Here is a 16,563-nt window from a genome sequence, read left to right as displayed (position 1 = left end):
TACATGTATCAAACCATCACACTGTAGTCCTTAAACTTATACAATGTTATACAATGTTATTTGTCAACTATATCAATAAAATTGGAGAAAAAAAGTAATTTGGTGCTTAATAAATGCTTTACAATAAGATAAAGGAAGACTCCCCTAAAGATATATTCTGTCATATATGGATCCTAATTGGTATTTTCCTTCATCGTCTACTTCTTGATTTATTCCACTGATCTCTTCTTTATTCTGCCACGTCAGTTCTGAAAGACTCAATTTAAAAAAGAGACTCTAACCAAAATAAAGCCTAGTTTGGTTTGACAAGTTATTTTGAGGACTGATTCATTAACTGGATTTTTAAAATTAGTTTTTGTTCACTATTAAGTAAAAATTAATGGTTGGTAGGTACGCTTTCATACTGTTTTCAGAAGTATAATCTTCCTGAGTTTGCCAGTATGTATCAAGAGATTTTTTTAAGTTTATAACCTTCAACTAGTTATTACCCTTCTAAAAGTTTATCCTAAGGAGTTTATCAGAAATGTGGCCAAACTCCTAAGTATAAAGATATTCATCACAGTGCCGTATTATCAAAAAATTTTAAGTAACCTAAATATTCAACCACAGTAGAATGGCTGAATATATTATGGTGTATTCATATGCAGCATATTATAGTCATTAAAAGTAGTTTTTTCCAAAGGGAAAATGCTTATGGACATAATGTAAGAAATCATGGGACTAAACTATATACATATATTATAATCCAGCTTTTTGTAAAAACAAAACAAATAAATATATAGTATATATGCATAAAAAACAAAACCAGAAGCAACATGGATGGACCTAGAGATTATTATATTAAGTGAAGTAAGTCAGAGAAAGACAAATATAATATGGTATCACTTATACGAGGAATCTAAAAAAATGACACAAATAAACTTATTTACAAAACAGAAATACTATAGACTCACAGACATAGAAAACAAACTTATGGTTACCAAAGGGGAAAGAGGGGGAGGGATAAAATGGGTGTTTGGGATTAACGTATACACACTACTATATATAAAATAGATAAACAACAAGGACCTTCTGCATGGCACAGGGAACTATATTCAGTATTTTGTAATAACCTATAATGGAAAAAATCTGAAAAAGAATATATATATATATACACACACACACATATATATATATGTGTATATATATATATACATATATATATATGAACTAAATCACTTTGCTGTACACCTGAAACTAACACAACTTTGTAAATCAACTATACTTCAATTAAAAAAAAAAGTATGGGGCTTCCCTGGTGGCGCAGTGGTTGAGAGTCTGCCTGCCGATGCAGGGGACACGGGTTCGTGCCCTGGTCCGGGAAGATCCCACATGCCGCGGAGCGGCCGGGCCCGTGAGCCATGGCCGCTGAGCCTGCACATCCAGAGCCTGTGCTCCACAGCAGGAGAGGCCACAACAGTATCACACACACACACACACACACACAAAAGTATGTCACTACACTATTGATACTATGTATAAAATAGATAACTAATGAGAACATACTGTATAGCACAGGGAATTCTACTTAGTGCACTGTGATGACCTGAATGGGAGGGAAGTCCGGAAGGGCGGGGATATATGTATATGTGTAGCTGATTCATCTTGCTGTACAGTAGAAACTAATACAACATTGTAAAGCAACTATACTCCAATAAAAATTAGTTAGAAAAAAAAAAGTAAACTAGGGGAAATTTAGAAAAAAAAAAACTATGTCAATCAGGGGTGGGGGGCGGCAACCCAAAGCCAGAAGCAAACTCATGAAACTACTGCTGGGGTTATCAGTGATTTTTGTTACTTTATATATTTTCAAAACCATCTACAATAAAAAATGTTGCTATCTGGGATAACATAAGGCTTGTTTTGTTTGTAATATAATGTTTGATGTTCAATTGGTTAGTTCAGTTTTAATTGCAAATATTTTTTATATGTGTTTATGATTCTTAAAATACTTGACATTTGTATATTCTTTCTCCCTTATATTAGAGAGGAAGCTAATTGAGGCAAACTCCAACTTTTCCTCATTCTTTGTAATCTTCTCATACTGCCCTGTCCTATGTATTAATACCTAAGGAGCACTTAATAAATGTTATTGCAAAGTTTACACTAGAGTGGAGATCCTAAAAAACATATCTTAATATTAAATCTTATATTTATATGATATCCCCCACTCTGATGCTCCTGGGAATATAGTAGATTTTCAATAACCACTTGTTTGGCTATAATTAAACGTTGGTTTGGCTGCATGCAAAGAACTATACCACCTAAACTGAAGATAAATTTCTCTGAGTTTAATTTTACAGAATCATACATATCATTTAAAGAGTTGGAAGGTATCTTTTAAAAAAAAATCATTGAACCAATTCTCTCATCTTATAAGTAAAAACTTGGATATTAAATGACTTGTCCAAATTTTTACTGACAGTTAATGATGGAGACAGAACAATAGTTCAGGCTTTGGAGTTCTTAAGTACATCAATCTTAAGTTATAAATATCCTTCATGTCTTCAGTTTACAGAACTAATTCTGTGCTGTGCAGTTAACATTAGACTTCACTCTTCACACAGTATAATCTCACAAAGGGTCGGTGAGCAGGTACCCTACAAGCATACCACCTTGAAAATTCTAAACCTGGTAGTTCCTGAACGGATCAGGGGAGGTCTTGATATTGCTGGTTCAGTACGATCTGGATATGCCACACTGGAGACCTGGCTCAATGTGAACATCCTCACTGCAAGTTGGAGCTTGTTCCTAAGCCATAGAAGAATGACTTTTCCTCTCAGCCTCCCATACCTCATGCTGAGTCACTCTCAAAGGCCTAGGAACCACTCCTTAGCATTCATACTACAGCAGCCCTGGGCAAATACTCACTGGTCTCTTCAGAAGGAGGGAACTAGCCTGTGAGTGATGATTCTGTCCCCATTCTCCACTCTAGCCAGAAAACTGTCTAGCCCTTGTCATGAAGTCTTTATGAAGAAAGTCAGAAGTTCTCCTGCTGCCTCCTAAGCTGAGGATATTATTTACATAGAACACCATCCCCCTTCTGATCTTACCTTCCTGCCTTCAGCTTTTCTATGCCCCCCCACCCCCTGCCCCTGGTTGCATTCTTACCTGTTTGGCTCAGTGGGTTCCAGGCCACTTCCTGCTGCCCCCATCCAGAAGAGCCAGATTGAGAAACCTGAAGACTGGCCTGGTAGAGAGACTCCAATTCTGAGGTCTCCTGCTCTGTGTCTTGGTTCCAATGTGGATGCAAAAGGATGTGGTTTCTTTCTGGATAGGTTACACAGGTATGGGAATCATGGGGGGAGGACTTCATTCCTGGCCCAGGGACCCCAAGCTGAGAATCACAAAGCCTTGTAACATTCACCCAGGAATCCAAAGGCAAGGAAGTCCCCAAGTCGACACTGCTGCCCAGCTCCTTAGGCCTAGCATCTCTCACTTGAGACGGTTTCCCATGGTAAATACCTGACTCTGCCAACCTGGACTGTCCTCCCCTAGAAGTTTCACCATTAGGCAGCCCAGAGTTCATGGCAAGAGAAGGATGATCAGCAGGCTCTCCCCGGGAAGGCAGTCTGTTCCTACCATCCACAGAGGGTTGTTGTTTTGCCCAAGGCCAATGACCTTTCCCTTGACCCTGTGGGAAAGGAGGCTTTGAGTCAGAAAGGGAAGAGTTCTTCCTTAGACTGTTGGGCAAACTTCTATCCTGGGAACCTGTATCATCCCTTGTGGAGGTGCCCTGCATCCTCTGGAACTGCTCTGCCAGACAGCGGACAAGCCCCTTTGTGGTAGGAAACTCTGGCCCATAGGGGTCCTCGCTGCCTCCGTCCACTTTTGAAATCAATGAAGTTTTGAGGCTTTGGGTTTGGAGGCATTGGTTAGTTTTCTGTAAGGTATTAGGAGAGTGAAGTACAGATGAGGAAGGAGCAGGCATTGTGGGGTGGCAGGCCCTGTACAGAGAAAGGCTGGGCTGAGCTGATGAACTTGAAGGACCACAGCCTAGACTGTGTGCATCTCCTCTCTCAGAGGTGGTTGTTCCAGTTGGCTGTAGCCAAGGCATCACCTGGGATGAGTCAGCAGGATCCCTCTTTTCTTGGAATAGCTGTTCTCGATCAGTGCCTCTTCCTTCTTGTTGGGGGAACCTGGTACAGCTGCTGTTGTCCCCCCTGTAGCTTTGCAGCTCACTCTCTGGTTCCCAACCATGATGAGAATTCTTCTCAGTTCTCCCTGGTGTTTTATGTAAGCCCTGCCTGTGGAACACAGAGGGGTCAATGCTGTCCACCTCAACAGAAGTAAGAAGGTTCGAGGCAGACCCACCGGAGGAATTGTGCTGTGGAGCAGACAGGGCAGATGACTCTGGGAATAATGGCGAATGTGACTCATGGCAGGAAGCGGGTGAGTGGATGAAAGAATTGGCCCCAAACTCTGTATTCATGTAGGGTTCCAGTTGGGCCTCCTGGCTTAACAATACTTGGAGCGGGATAGGCTGTTCACTGAAATAAATAGAGAGAGCCAGTCATAAGCTGTCTTAATTGACAAGATCACTTACAAAAATAACTGTTCATTTGGTTCCCATTTCTAACTATTCACAGAGGTAATGGTGAAAATAAATGGAAAGACAAGCATAAGTAGAGTCAACAGATCAGACGTTCACAGGAGAAGGCACATAGTCAGCTCACACCTAAGTAACAGGTAATATTAATTCTCTTTATTAAATACCCTCATCAAAGTTGCCCACAGTAACAGTATGTAAAGCTCTTGCTAATATTCTTCATTCCCTGTAAAGTCCCATTCCAATCACATTCTACTTACAAATTCAAAAACAAAAATTGCTCATCCCATATGCAAATGACAATAGAAGGTAAGCAAAGCCCAGAAATCACTCATCCCTAGGGTCCTGCGAGGCAGATCAGCCAAAAGAACCAGAAGGCCACATTTACAGAGTACAGGATGATTTGGGTTCCTGGGATTAATATAAAAATCAACCATTTCAAGTGTTTTTTTTTTTTTCTTCTTTTTGCAGTACGCGGGCCTCTCACTGTTGTGGCCTCTCCCGTTGCGCAGCACAGGCTCCGGACGCACAGGCTCAGTGGCCACGGCTCACGGGTCCAGCCGCTCCGCGGCATGTGGGATCTTCCTGGACCAGGGCACGAACCTATGTCCCCTGCATCGGCAGGCGGACTCTCAACCACTGCGCCACCAGGGGAGCCCTCAAGTGTATTTTTATAATATGGATTTGGTTGTATTTATTTACTGAGATATTTCCCCAAAGTAATGTGCTGTGACTCTCTTGAGATTTGGGAGTGGAAGTAGGGATTAACTGCAGTTAGTTGATTTCTTACTAATTGTTTTGTATTTCTGACCTAAAGAACTCAGGGCTAGAAGCACTTAGATAAAACCTCAATCACTCACATACAGCTAATGGCAGAAGTTTTCTGAAAAGAGTTTAGCTGCCTAAATTGCTTATAATCAAAACACATCTCTGATCAGATTCTCAAATTAGCATTCAGCGAGTGGGGTAAACAATAGGAGAAAAGAAGAAAGAAGATCCTAGCTATGAGCATTAAATTTGAATGATAATACACTATAAACTTTTGTGGGCATAGTCATTCAATCACCCTTACAACATTTTGAAGAATATGATATTACTTATAAGGAAAGCCTAATGGAGTCAAACAGACCTGGATTTGAATTCCATGCTTCTACCACTTTCTAGCTGAGTAATCCTGGGTACCTTACTTATCTCATCCTCTCTGAGCCTGAGTTTTCTTATTTATAAACCATTGCTAAATAGTAATCCCTGTCTCCTAAGGTTATTGTGAGAATTAGATAAAATAAAACATAAAAGTGTTTATCTTAGTGCCTGAGCATATATTCAAAAAATGTTAGTTTCTTTTATAATGTTTATATTCTGAAAACTACTCAGGCTTGTTAACAGCCAAAATTAATTCTTACTTAAATCTATCTATTCTCAGTAACAGCCAATTTCAAGGGCTAAAATGGGGAAACTACACCAATGGCCATGGGGACTTTTTTCCTACTCCTGACCATAGGGAAGCAAAACAAAGGGAATCTTTGTGTCTCCTCTCAATGGATCAATCAGAGCAAGGAAGACTGCTTTCTCTGCTTCCTTGAAGGACAGGAAGCACTGAAATCCCAAAATAAATCACATGGTTTCTACTGCAAAGTGAAATGTAACTCAGATTGCCATGTCTAAGACCATAATATGTACAAATTTAATAATCATGTTATTACACAAGTCCAGAGACAAACTCACCCACAGGAAATATAGACAAGTGGTCTATTTATTATGCTATACTCTCTGCATCTTTCTAGGAACTATTAAGAAAAGGACCAGCAGTAGGATGAGCTTTTCATTGTATGTCTGACCTGAGAGAAGAAATCTTTTCAGAGGACTCTTCTCTCTCCCCTGGAGTCGCCAAGACAATGAGAGCTGGCTATGGAGCACCCATGGTCACTTCCTCCCCTGGCGTCCATAAACTACAATGGTTCCCAGGCACTACCTTGTTGGCTGAGGGAGAGCTCCCCTCTGTGAGGGGAGGCAGGCTGAGGGCTGCGACGGCGGCTGAGATGGTTGCTGCTGCTGCATGCGATCCTGCAGGCTCCGTGCTTTTCGAATACTGATTTGCAGCTTCTTATCGACTAGGGCTCTGCTGTGCGTGCTAGAGCTGGCACCATGCAGGGCAAGTCTTAGTTTAGCTAAAATGCAAAAGAAAATATAGCAGAAACAGAACACAAAAATACAAACAAAAATAAAAAGAATAAAATTCAACCAAAAATGAGCAAAGATATGCAGTAAAACTCAAAATATGCAGCAGGAATACAAGGCGTGGACCATGCATATGCTGTCCAGGGCACAGAGCTGCCTCTGGCTATAAGGAACATTCATGGAAGCCATGGAGGCCAAACAGGTTAATTCAAATTTAAAAAACAAACAGAAAGCTAAACTAAAATGAGTCAGGAAGATAAACTGGTGCTTCCATCTTAGACGTTGCCACTCTCATTGTCCTTTGCAACTGACCTGAACGACTCTGGTCTCCATTCTCTGCTCCCATCTCCCCCTTCCCGATGGCCAACAGCAGAAATAAGATCCAAACCTGCATCTGTCTTTATAGAACACAGTTTCTTGTGGGTCACATTAAAGAACCAGATACAAATTCTAAGCCTTAGTCCCTTGCTGTAACCTTATGGTGCAGCATAGCAGGAAGGCAGGGGAGAAACATAAAAAATCAAATATGCAATACAAAGTCACAGGCCTGGGAAGTCACAGTCAATTTATTCATTTCTTCCTGCCCTAAGCTCCACCTCACTAGTCAGTAACTAGAGAAAGAGCAGACTAACCTCACATCTGAGATCTAACTTTATTTTGGGATTAGAAGGTAGGTCTAGCTGGATAGTTCATTTGTAGACTCCTGCTGAGGTTTTTCCAGTAAATATCCATAGGCCACAGTGACAACGCCTAGCACGTTTAGAAATCTGAAGGGCAAAAGATAGCTAAAGTGCCTCAGTTTGGGGGAGTGAGAGTGAGGAGACTTAAAGGCTGTTTTTATCCTATCTGAGTGACGACACTAATAATACCTATTGTGAAGTTAGTCAAAAGTGCCATAGCCATAGCGGTTAAAGTTACTTACAGATAGCTTCGTTACAGAGAGCCAAAGCAGCAGCACAGTCTCCCTTCTGTTCCAGATGCAGCGACTCTTCAAACACTGAATCTGCCTCTTGTAGGGACCTCTCAAAGCCGTCACTCCTCCCTGAAAGGGCCAGCACTTTTCATTTTCATAACAATCTGTTCCAACTTTTCCTATGTACTGATTTTTCCCTTCAGTGCACACAGATCCTTGCTGCTGAGCCTCTGGTCCACCCTTACTCCAACTGACCATTACTATTAAGAATTCTCTGAAATACGTAGGACGTCCATTTTTGCCTTAGCTGAGACTTTACCAAAGCCATGAAAGAGGGGTATGTCATTGTCCACCACATATTCCAACTCCAAGACCTCTTAGGGAGGCCCTCAACGAAAGAACAAAGTACTGTCTATAATAGAAGGGTGGGCTCTTATGCCTGGAACTGACATGCTTCTCCACAGTGCGACAAGATACATCTTGGCAACCTGTGTTCAATGCCCCAGATCTCCACTGAGACCTCCACTGCTGTGTTAAGGCAAAAGTGGCTTCGGCACTCTGTGAAAAACCATCTGTGATACTTCTTTCCTACATTAATTCATAGTTTTCTCTGTACCACCTGCACCTGGAAAATCAATACCCCTCTTGGGCACAGGTGTTCTATGGTTCCTAACTTCAGTGTATCTACCAGGCCAGTGGAAATGCCCTTGTTCTTGGTTTGCACACACATACCTTTCATCAGCACTGCTAAGTATTTACTTCTATCATGCCCTTGCTCACCAAACCTACTGTAAAAAAGTCACCTTCCCTTGCAGTGAGCATAAGATGTTGCTTCCTCCCCTGAAAGTGAATGTGTGCCAAAGCAGGTGCAGGAGAGTCTAGGGACAGGGCCACATGAAAAGCAAGAAAGTACTGTAAGGGCAACTTTCGTAAAAGAATTCTCAAGTTTATATATCCCCTTGCCTTTTACTCACTCATAACCATAAATTAGTAGTAAGCTGTAACCCAAGTTCACCTGCAATGGGATTAATGGTGAGTTTTCACAAGCTCACAGGAAAAAAAAATCATTTCTCCCATAATGCACCCATCCTCCATTAACCTCCAGCTGGACATGGTAAGAAAAGCTCTTCCATACCCCTAACATTCATTCCCTAATTCACCAATAGCTTCGGAGAACAATGAGAAGGAAGTAGAAGTAACAAGTTGGTTCTGAAGAACTTGACATTTGGGTTCTACTCCACCGCTAGAGGTATGGTCCCTGGGGTAGGGGGTACTCAGGCCTGAAGTTTTCTCACTATATCTGAAATCAATTGAATCTATACAACCTTTACAATCAGAGGTGGTGGCTAGAGCAATTAAAACAAAAAAAGTTCTCTACAGAGATATAGGCAAACTATAGTTGGTCAATGATTGTACTAAATTTTAATTCTTATCCTCCAGAATCTTAGCACTCCACTCCTTGCTCTAAATCAAAGTGTATGGAGAACTGACAATGAAAATACAGCCAGAGGGGTCCACTCTCAACTCTAAGGTACTACCCAACTGACAGAGTGGGGAGAAAGGCAAGGGAGCAAGATGACAAGACCCCTCTTTCAGAAGCAATATGAACCTGAGACACCAATGTGATATAGCTTGAGGACAAAAAGGAAGAAAAAACTATCGAAACATAGGGACATCTAAGAAATTAGGAATGTTAATCTAGTTTTGAGACAAATACAATGCCTTGGAAAGTATAAAGCAACAATTGCCTTGAATCAAAAGACAGTAGGATTAGAAGAGAAAAGTAGCCCCCAAATAAGCCCAGGAAGTTTTCCTAAGTGTTGATAAGAAGAAAGAAGTGATCAAAAGAAAGCAGCCACCCAAAACAGCATCAGCTCCTATTCTTTACACTACTTTAGCACAATTTGTTGCATCTGGAGGTTCCGAATAATAAATTCATTTCATAGAAAAACAGAGATATAGGTTTCAGGGCCTATTTAAAATAGATACCTCAGCCTTTTTGAATTCTTATTTTGAAGGCTAGTCTCTGCTGGTACAAAGTGATGTCCTAAAGCAATTGAAGGGGAAAAACCTAACTAATGGGGGACAGCTGGAGAAGCTGAAATAAAGTCCATGAAAATCGTGTGAGATTGGGATATGAATCATCAGAAGATCAAAAGGAAATCAGGCTCTGTGTTCTTAGAACCTGTTTGGTAGGTCCACTTCCCTGAAGCTCCAGGTAGGAAATCTCAAGGGCATATTTCTGCTGAGCGAGAAGAATTCCCCTCACTGTCAGTGTGGCTCACTCACTGCCTTTTTCTGCTGCTTCTGAATTGTGAGTAGTTTAATTTACACCTTATATAGCTGTTCATCAGAAATATTTTTCATGAACAATATACTATCTCTAATCTACAAGCTTTTAATAAATGGGCCCCAAATCAGTGCCTGTCTCTAACCAATAGGCCTGTCACCTCCTACTTTAACTAGCTCTCACTGAAATGGCTGAATTAAGATAAAATATAACTTGGCTAAAGAGAAGACAGAATTTATGAGCTTGAATACTTTTGTCCTCCCAGCTTTCTCTGTCCCCATCACCCACAACCTAATGCTCACAACAATTACCCTGATTCTGCAGTTCATCTAAGTCCATGAAGCGGCTGGGATGAGGGTTAAACCCTTTAGCTGCCTCTAATTCCTTCTCTCGTTTCCTTTGAAGTTCCTGTTCCTGGGCCCTTCTGGCCACCTCTTCTTGCAATTCATCCAGTTCAGTTTTGGAAGATATCTCCCCACCTGGAATACAAGCAAGGGAGAAGAGAAGTCGCCACATTTCCATAACCAAGACTAAGCACTTGCTGTATTTATGGCCACCGCACTGCTTTTCCTTTGGAACTCTTGGCTTCAGTTTGGAGTTCATATTTGCATAGTGCTTTCCATTTCAGATTCAGGATGATACCTAGGCCATGAATAATAATAATATTTATTGGGTGCTTTATAACAACATGACAACTAACATTTGTTGAGTATTTACTACATGACAGGCATAGCTGTAAGCACTTTTACGTATGTTATTTAATTCTCACAATAATATATGAGGTAGATACTATTATTGCCCACATTTTAAGAATGAAGAAACTGAGTCACAAAGATGATAAATAACTTACCCAAGGTAACAAAAATGGAAAATGGTAAGGCTGAATTAAAGTCAAATAGGTTAAATTCATAATCTGTGCTTTTAACTATTAGAGAGCATTCTCTACCATGTACACCAGTGACTCACCAGGAAGCTTCAAACAAGTCAATTTCTCCCTCTTAATTTCCACCACCTTTTTAATGAGTTTGGAAAACACTGATAGTAGTAAAAATTTAATTTTTTCAGTGTTCACAGATGGAACCAAACAGGTCTAAAAGGATATCCATGATATATTAAGTGAAAAATCAAGTGACAGAATAATATCTATAGTATGACTCCCTTTTATTTATTTTTAAATGCTAGTAATAAACTTATCTATGGACAACTAGGGCACCTGCCAGATGCTGGTGGGGGACCTCGATGCCCAAGGAGACAGGAGGAACCCCCAAGCAACCCGGTAGGACGGTGGGGGACTAAGTGGGGAGGAGAAGTGGAGGTAGGACAGGACCTGCACCCCCAAGGGGTGGCTGGGAGCAGGGAGGGGTTTCCATGCCTGGAGGGAGCCTCGGGGGCTCGATCAGGGGGAGCACGCCTGGTGTTTCCCCTGCCCAATTGGCCTGGGAAACCTGCCCAGCTCTCGGCCCGGTCCTACGCCCTCAAGAGGCCCCTTCTACTACATTGGTTCTAGGGGTAAAGGAGGGAGGCTGGAGGAGAACAGGAGAGGCAGGTGGGATGGAGGGGCCCTCCAGGACGGAGGAACAGGAGAGTCACAGAGGGAGTGTGCCCTGCCCACTTGGGCTGGGAAGCCTGCTGGGCTCCCAGGCTGGGTCCCCCGCCCCCCAAGATCAGAGGCACTCCTGAACCCCTTCTGTTGTGTTGAGCCTAGGTCCCATCCCCTACCCATGGCCTTTTCCAGCCCTGTGCGTCCTAAGCATAGGCCCCGCCCACCACCTAAACCCCACCCATGCCTAAACCCTGCCCCCACAGCCAAGGCCTTTTCCACCTTTTTTTTCCTTTTTTCCCCTCCTCTTTTTTACTATTGTGGTTCCCTTTTACCTTCTGGTTTTGTTTCATCTATACTTTTATTTTTATTTCTTTTTTCCCCTCCTCTTTTTTACTATTGTGGTTCCGTTTTACCTTCTGGTTGTTGTTTCATCTATACTTTTATTTTTATTTTCTTTCTAACATATCTGTTAGTTTCCTAGTCTAATTTTATTTTTTACTCTTTGTTATTTTTCTGTTTCATTTTTTGCCACCCCATACAGCTTGCGGCATCTTGGTTCACAAACTGGGGGCTGGGCCTAAGCTCCTGTGGTGGAAACTCTGAATCCGAACCACTGGACTAACAGAGCAGCTCAGACCCCAGGGAATATTCATTGGAGTGAGGTCTTCCGGAGGTCCTCATCTCAGCACCAAGACCCAGATCTACCCAAGAGCCCACAAACTCCAGTGCTGGAAGCCTCAGGCCAAACAACCAGTAAGACAGGAACACAATCCTACTCATAAAAAAAAAAAAAAAAAAAAAGAGCCAGCAAAAAAATATGTCACAGATGAAGGAGCAAGGTAAAAACCTAAAAGACCAAATAAATGAAGAGGAAATAGGCAATATACCTGAAAAAGAATTCAGAGTAATGATAGTAAAGATGATCCAGAATCTCGGAAATAGAATGGAGGTACGGATTGAGAAAATACAAGAAATATTTAACAAAGACCTAGAAGAACTAAAGAACAAACAAACAGAGGTGAACAACACAATAAGTGAAATGAAAAATACGCTAGAAGGAATCAATAACAGAATAACTGAGGCAGAAGAACGAGTAAGTGAGCTGGAAGACAGAATGGTGGAAATAACTGCCGAGGAGCAGAATAAAGAAAAAATAGTGAAAAGAATAGAAGACAATCTCAGAGACATCTGGCACAACACTAAACGTACCAACATTCGAATTGTAGGGGTCCCAGAAGAAAAAAAGAAGGGTCTGAGAAAATATTTTTGAAGAGATTATAGTGGAAAACTTCCCTAACATGGGAAAGGAAATAGTCACCCAAGTCCAGGAACTGCAGAGAGTCCCATACAAGATAAATACTAGGAGAACCACACTAAGGCACATATTAATCAAACTAACAAAAATTAAATGCAAAGAAAAAATATTAAAAACAGGAAGGGAAAAGCAAAAAATAACATACAAAGGAATTCCCATAAGGGATTTTTCAGCTGATTTTTCAGCAGAAACTCTGCAGGCCAGAAGGGAGTGGCAGGGTATACTTAAAGTGATAAAAGAGAATAACCTACAACCAAGATTACCCAGCAAGGATCTCATTCAGATTCAAGGGAGAAAGCAAAAGCTTTTCAAACAAGCAAAAGCTAAGAGAATTCAGCACCACCAAACCAGCTTTACAACAAATGTTAAAGGGAACTTCTCTAGGCAGGAAACACAAGAGAAGAAAAAGACCCATAAAAACAAACTCAAAACAATTAAGAAAATGGTAATAGGAACATACATATCAATAATAACCTTCAATGTAAATGGATTAAATGCCCCAACCAAAAGACACAGACTGGCTGAATGGATACGAAAACAAGACCCATTATGAGCTGTCTACAAGAGACCCACTTCAGACTTAGGGACACATACAGACTGAAAGTGAAGGGATGGAAAAAGATATTCCATGCAAATGGAAATCAAAAGAAAGCTAGAGTAGCAATACTCGTATCAGATAAAATAGACTTTAAAATAAAGACTGTTACAAGAGATAAGGAAGGATACTACATAATGATCAAAGGATCAATCCAAGAAGAAGATATAACAATTATAAATGTTTATGCACCCAACATAGGAGCACCTCAATACAAAAGGCAAATGCTAACAACCATGAATGGGGAAATCGACAGTAACACAATAATAGTAGGGGACTTTAACACCCCACTTACACCAATGGACAGATCATCCAAACAGAAAATAAATAAGGAAACACAAGCTTTAAATGACACAGATAGATTTAATTGATATTTATAGAACATTCCACCTGAAAGTGGCAGAATGCACTTTCTTCTCAAGTGCACACTGAACATTCTCCAGGATAGATCACATCTTGGGTCACAAATCAAGCCTCGGAAAATTTAAGAAAACTGAAATTGTACCAAGCATCTTTTTTGACCACAATGTTATGAGATTGGAAATCAATTACAGAAAAATATTGTAAAAAACACAAATACATGGAGGCTAAACAGTGTGCTACTAAATAACCAAGAGATCACTGAAGAATCAAAGAAGAAATTAAAAAATACATAGAAACAAATGACAATGAAAACACAATGACCCAAAACCTATGGGACACAGCAAAAGCAGTTCTAAGAGGGAAGTTTATAGCAATTCAATGTCACCTCAAGAAACAAGAAAAATCTCAGATAAACAATCTAACCCTACACCTAAAGCAACTAGAGAAAGAAGAACAAAGAAAACCTAAAGTCAGTAGAAGGAAGGAAATCATAAAGATCAGAGAAGAAATAAATGAAATAGAAATGAAGAAAACAATAGCAAAGATCAATAAAACTAAAAGTTGGTTCCTTGAGAAGATAAACAAAACTGATAAACCCTTAGCCAGACTAATCAAGAAAAAAGGGAGAGGATGCAAATCAATAAAATTAGAAATGAAAAAGGAGAAATCACAACTTGACACCGCAGAAATACAAAGGATTATAAGAGACTACTACAAACAACTATATGCCAATAAAATGGACAACCATGAAGAAATGGACAAATTCTTGGTAAGGTACAATTTTCCAGACTGAACCAAGAAGAATTAGAAAATAATAACAGACCTATCGCAAGTAATGAAATTGAAACTGTAATTAAAAATCTTCCAACAAACAAAAGTCCAGGACCAGATGTCTTCACAGGTGAATTCTATCAAACATTTAGAGAAGAGCTAACACCCATTCTTCTCAAACTTTTCCAAAAAATGCAGAGGGAGGAACACTCCCAAATTCGTTCTACAAAGCCACCATCACCCTGATACCAAAAGCAGAAAAAGATATCACAATAAAAGAAAATTATAGACCAATATCACTGAAGAACATAGATGCAAAACTCCTGAACAAAATACTAGCAAACAGAATCCAACAACATATTAAAAGGATCATCAACCATAATCAAGTGGAATTTATCCCAGGAATGCAAGGATTCTTCAATATACGCAAATCATTCAATGTGATACACCATATTAACAAATTAAGGAATAAAAACCATATGATCATCTCAATAGATGCAGAAAAAGCTTTTTACAAAAGTCAACACCCATTTATGATAAAAACTCCCCAGAAAATGGGCATAGAGGGAAACTACCTCAACATAATAAAGGCCATATATGACAAACCCACAGCAAACATCATACTCATTTCCACTAAGATCAGAAACAAGACAAAGATGTCCACTGTTGCCACTCTTATTCAACGTAGTTTTGGAAGTCCTAGCCACAGCAATCAGAGAAGAAAAAGAAATAAAAGGAATACAAATTGGAAAAGAAGAAGTAAAACTGTCACTGTTTGCAGATGACATGATACTATACATAGAAAACCCTAAAGATGTCACCAGAAAACTACTAGAACTAATCTATGAATTTGGTAAGGTTGCAGGATACAAAATTAATGCACAGAAATCTCTGGCATTCCCATACACTAACAATGAAAAATCAGAAAGAGAAATTAAGGAAACAATCCCATTTACCATTGCAACAAAAAGAATAAAATACCTAGGAATAAACCTACCTAAGGAGGCAAAAGACTTGTACTCAGAAAACTATAAAACACTGATGAAAGAAATCAAAGATGACATAAACAGATGGAGAAATATACCATGTTCTTGGATTGGAAGAATCAACATTGTGAAAATGACTATACTACCCAAAGCAATCTACAGATTCAGTGCAATCCCTATCAAACTACCAATGGCATTTTTCACAGAACTAGAACAAAAAGTTGCACAATTTGTATGGAAACACAAAAGACCCTGAATAGATAAAGCAAACTTGAGAAAGAAAAATGGAGCTGGAGGAATCAGGCTCCCTGACTTCAAACTATTCTACAAAGCTACAGTAATCAAGATAGTATGGTACTGGCACAGAAACAAAAATATAGATCAGTGGAACAGGATAGAAAGCCCAGAGATAAACCCACACACATGTGGTCACCTAATTTATGACAAAGGAGGCAAGAATATACAATGAAGAAAAGACAGCCTCTTCAATAAGTGGTGCTGGGAAAACTGGACAGCTACATGTAAATGAATGGAATTAGAACACTACCTAACACCATACACAAAAATAAACTCCAAATGGATTAAAGACCTAAATATAAGACCAGACACTATAAAACTCTTAGAGGAAAACACAGGAAAAACACTCTTTGACATGAACCACAGCAAGATCTTTTTTGACCGACCTCCTAGAGTAATGAAAATAAAAACAAAAATAAACAAATGGGACCTAATGAAACTTAAAACCTTTTGCACAGCAAAGGAAACCATAAACAAGATGAAAAGACAACCTTCAGAATGGGAGAAAATATTTGCAAACAAAGCAACTGACAAAGGATTAATCTCCAAAATATACAAACAGCTCATGGAGCTCAATATCAAAAAAACAAACAACCCAATTAAAAATGGGCAGAAGACCTAAGCAGACATTTCACCAAAGGAGACATACAGATGGCCGAGAGGCACATGAAAAGATGCTCAACATCACTAATTATTAGAGAAATGCAAATCAAAACTACAGTGA

At 39.9% G+C, this 16,563-nt stretch overlaps 1 protein-coding gene across 16 annotated transcripts in view; it reads right to left on the bottom strand.

Annotated features, from left to right (window-relative positions):
• USP54 (ubiquitin specific peptidase 54) overlaps positions 1–16,563 on the bottom strand; it is a 151,961-nt gene that overhangs the window by 12,982 nt on the left and 122,416 nt on the right. For 8 of the 16 annotated variants that reach the window (XR_009533759.1, XM_060111873.1, XM_060111883.1 and 5 more), the window contains 4 exons: positions 10,281–10,448; positions 7,689–7,823; positions 6,561–6,756; positions 3,151–4,529 (listed from right to left, as the gene is read on the bottom strand). Coding sequence is in view for 15 of the 16 variants with exons in the window: in XM_060111873.1 (XP_059967856.1) it covers positions 3,151–4,529; positions 6,561–6,756; positions 7,689–7,823; positions 10,281–10,448 (1,878 nt within the window). In the remaining variant the exon portion in view is untranslated. Of the gene's footprint in view, positions 1–3,150; positions 4,530–6,560; positions 6,757–7,688; positions 7,824–10,280; positions 10,449–16,563 lie in introns of those variants that run through there. The other 8 variants (XM_060111902.1, XM_060111926.1, XM_060111944.1 and 5 more) reach the window with 3 other exon arrangements.

Source organism: Mesoplodon densirostris, chromosome 1 (genome assembly GCF_025265405.1).
Source record: "Mesoplodon densirostris isolate mMesDen1 chromosome 1, mMesDen1 primary haplotype, whole genome shotgun sequence".
Classification (NCBI taxonomy): Eukaryota; Metazoa; Chordata; class Mammalia; order Artiodactyla; family Ziphiidae; genus Mesoplodon; species Mesoplodon densirostris.
Note: the sequence above shows the minus strand (reverse complement) of the source record. Positions and strands in the feature narration are given on the sequence as shown.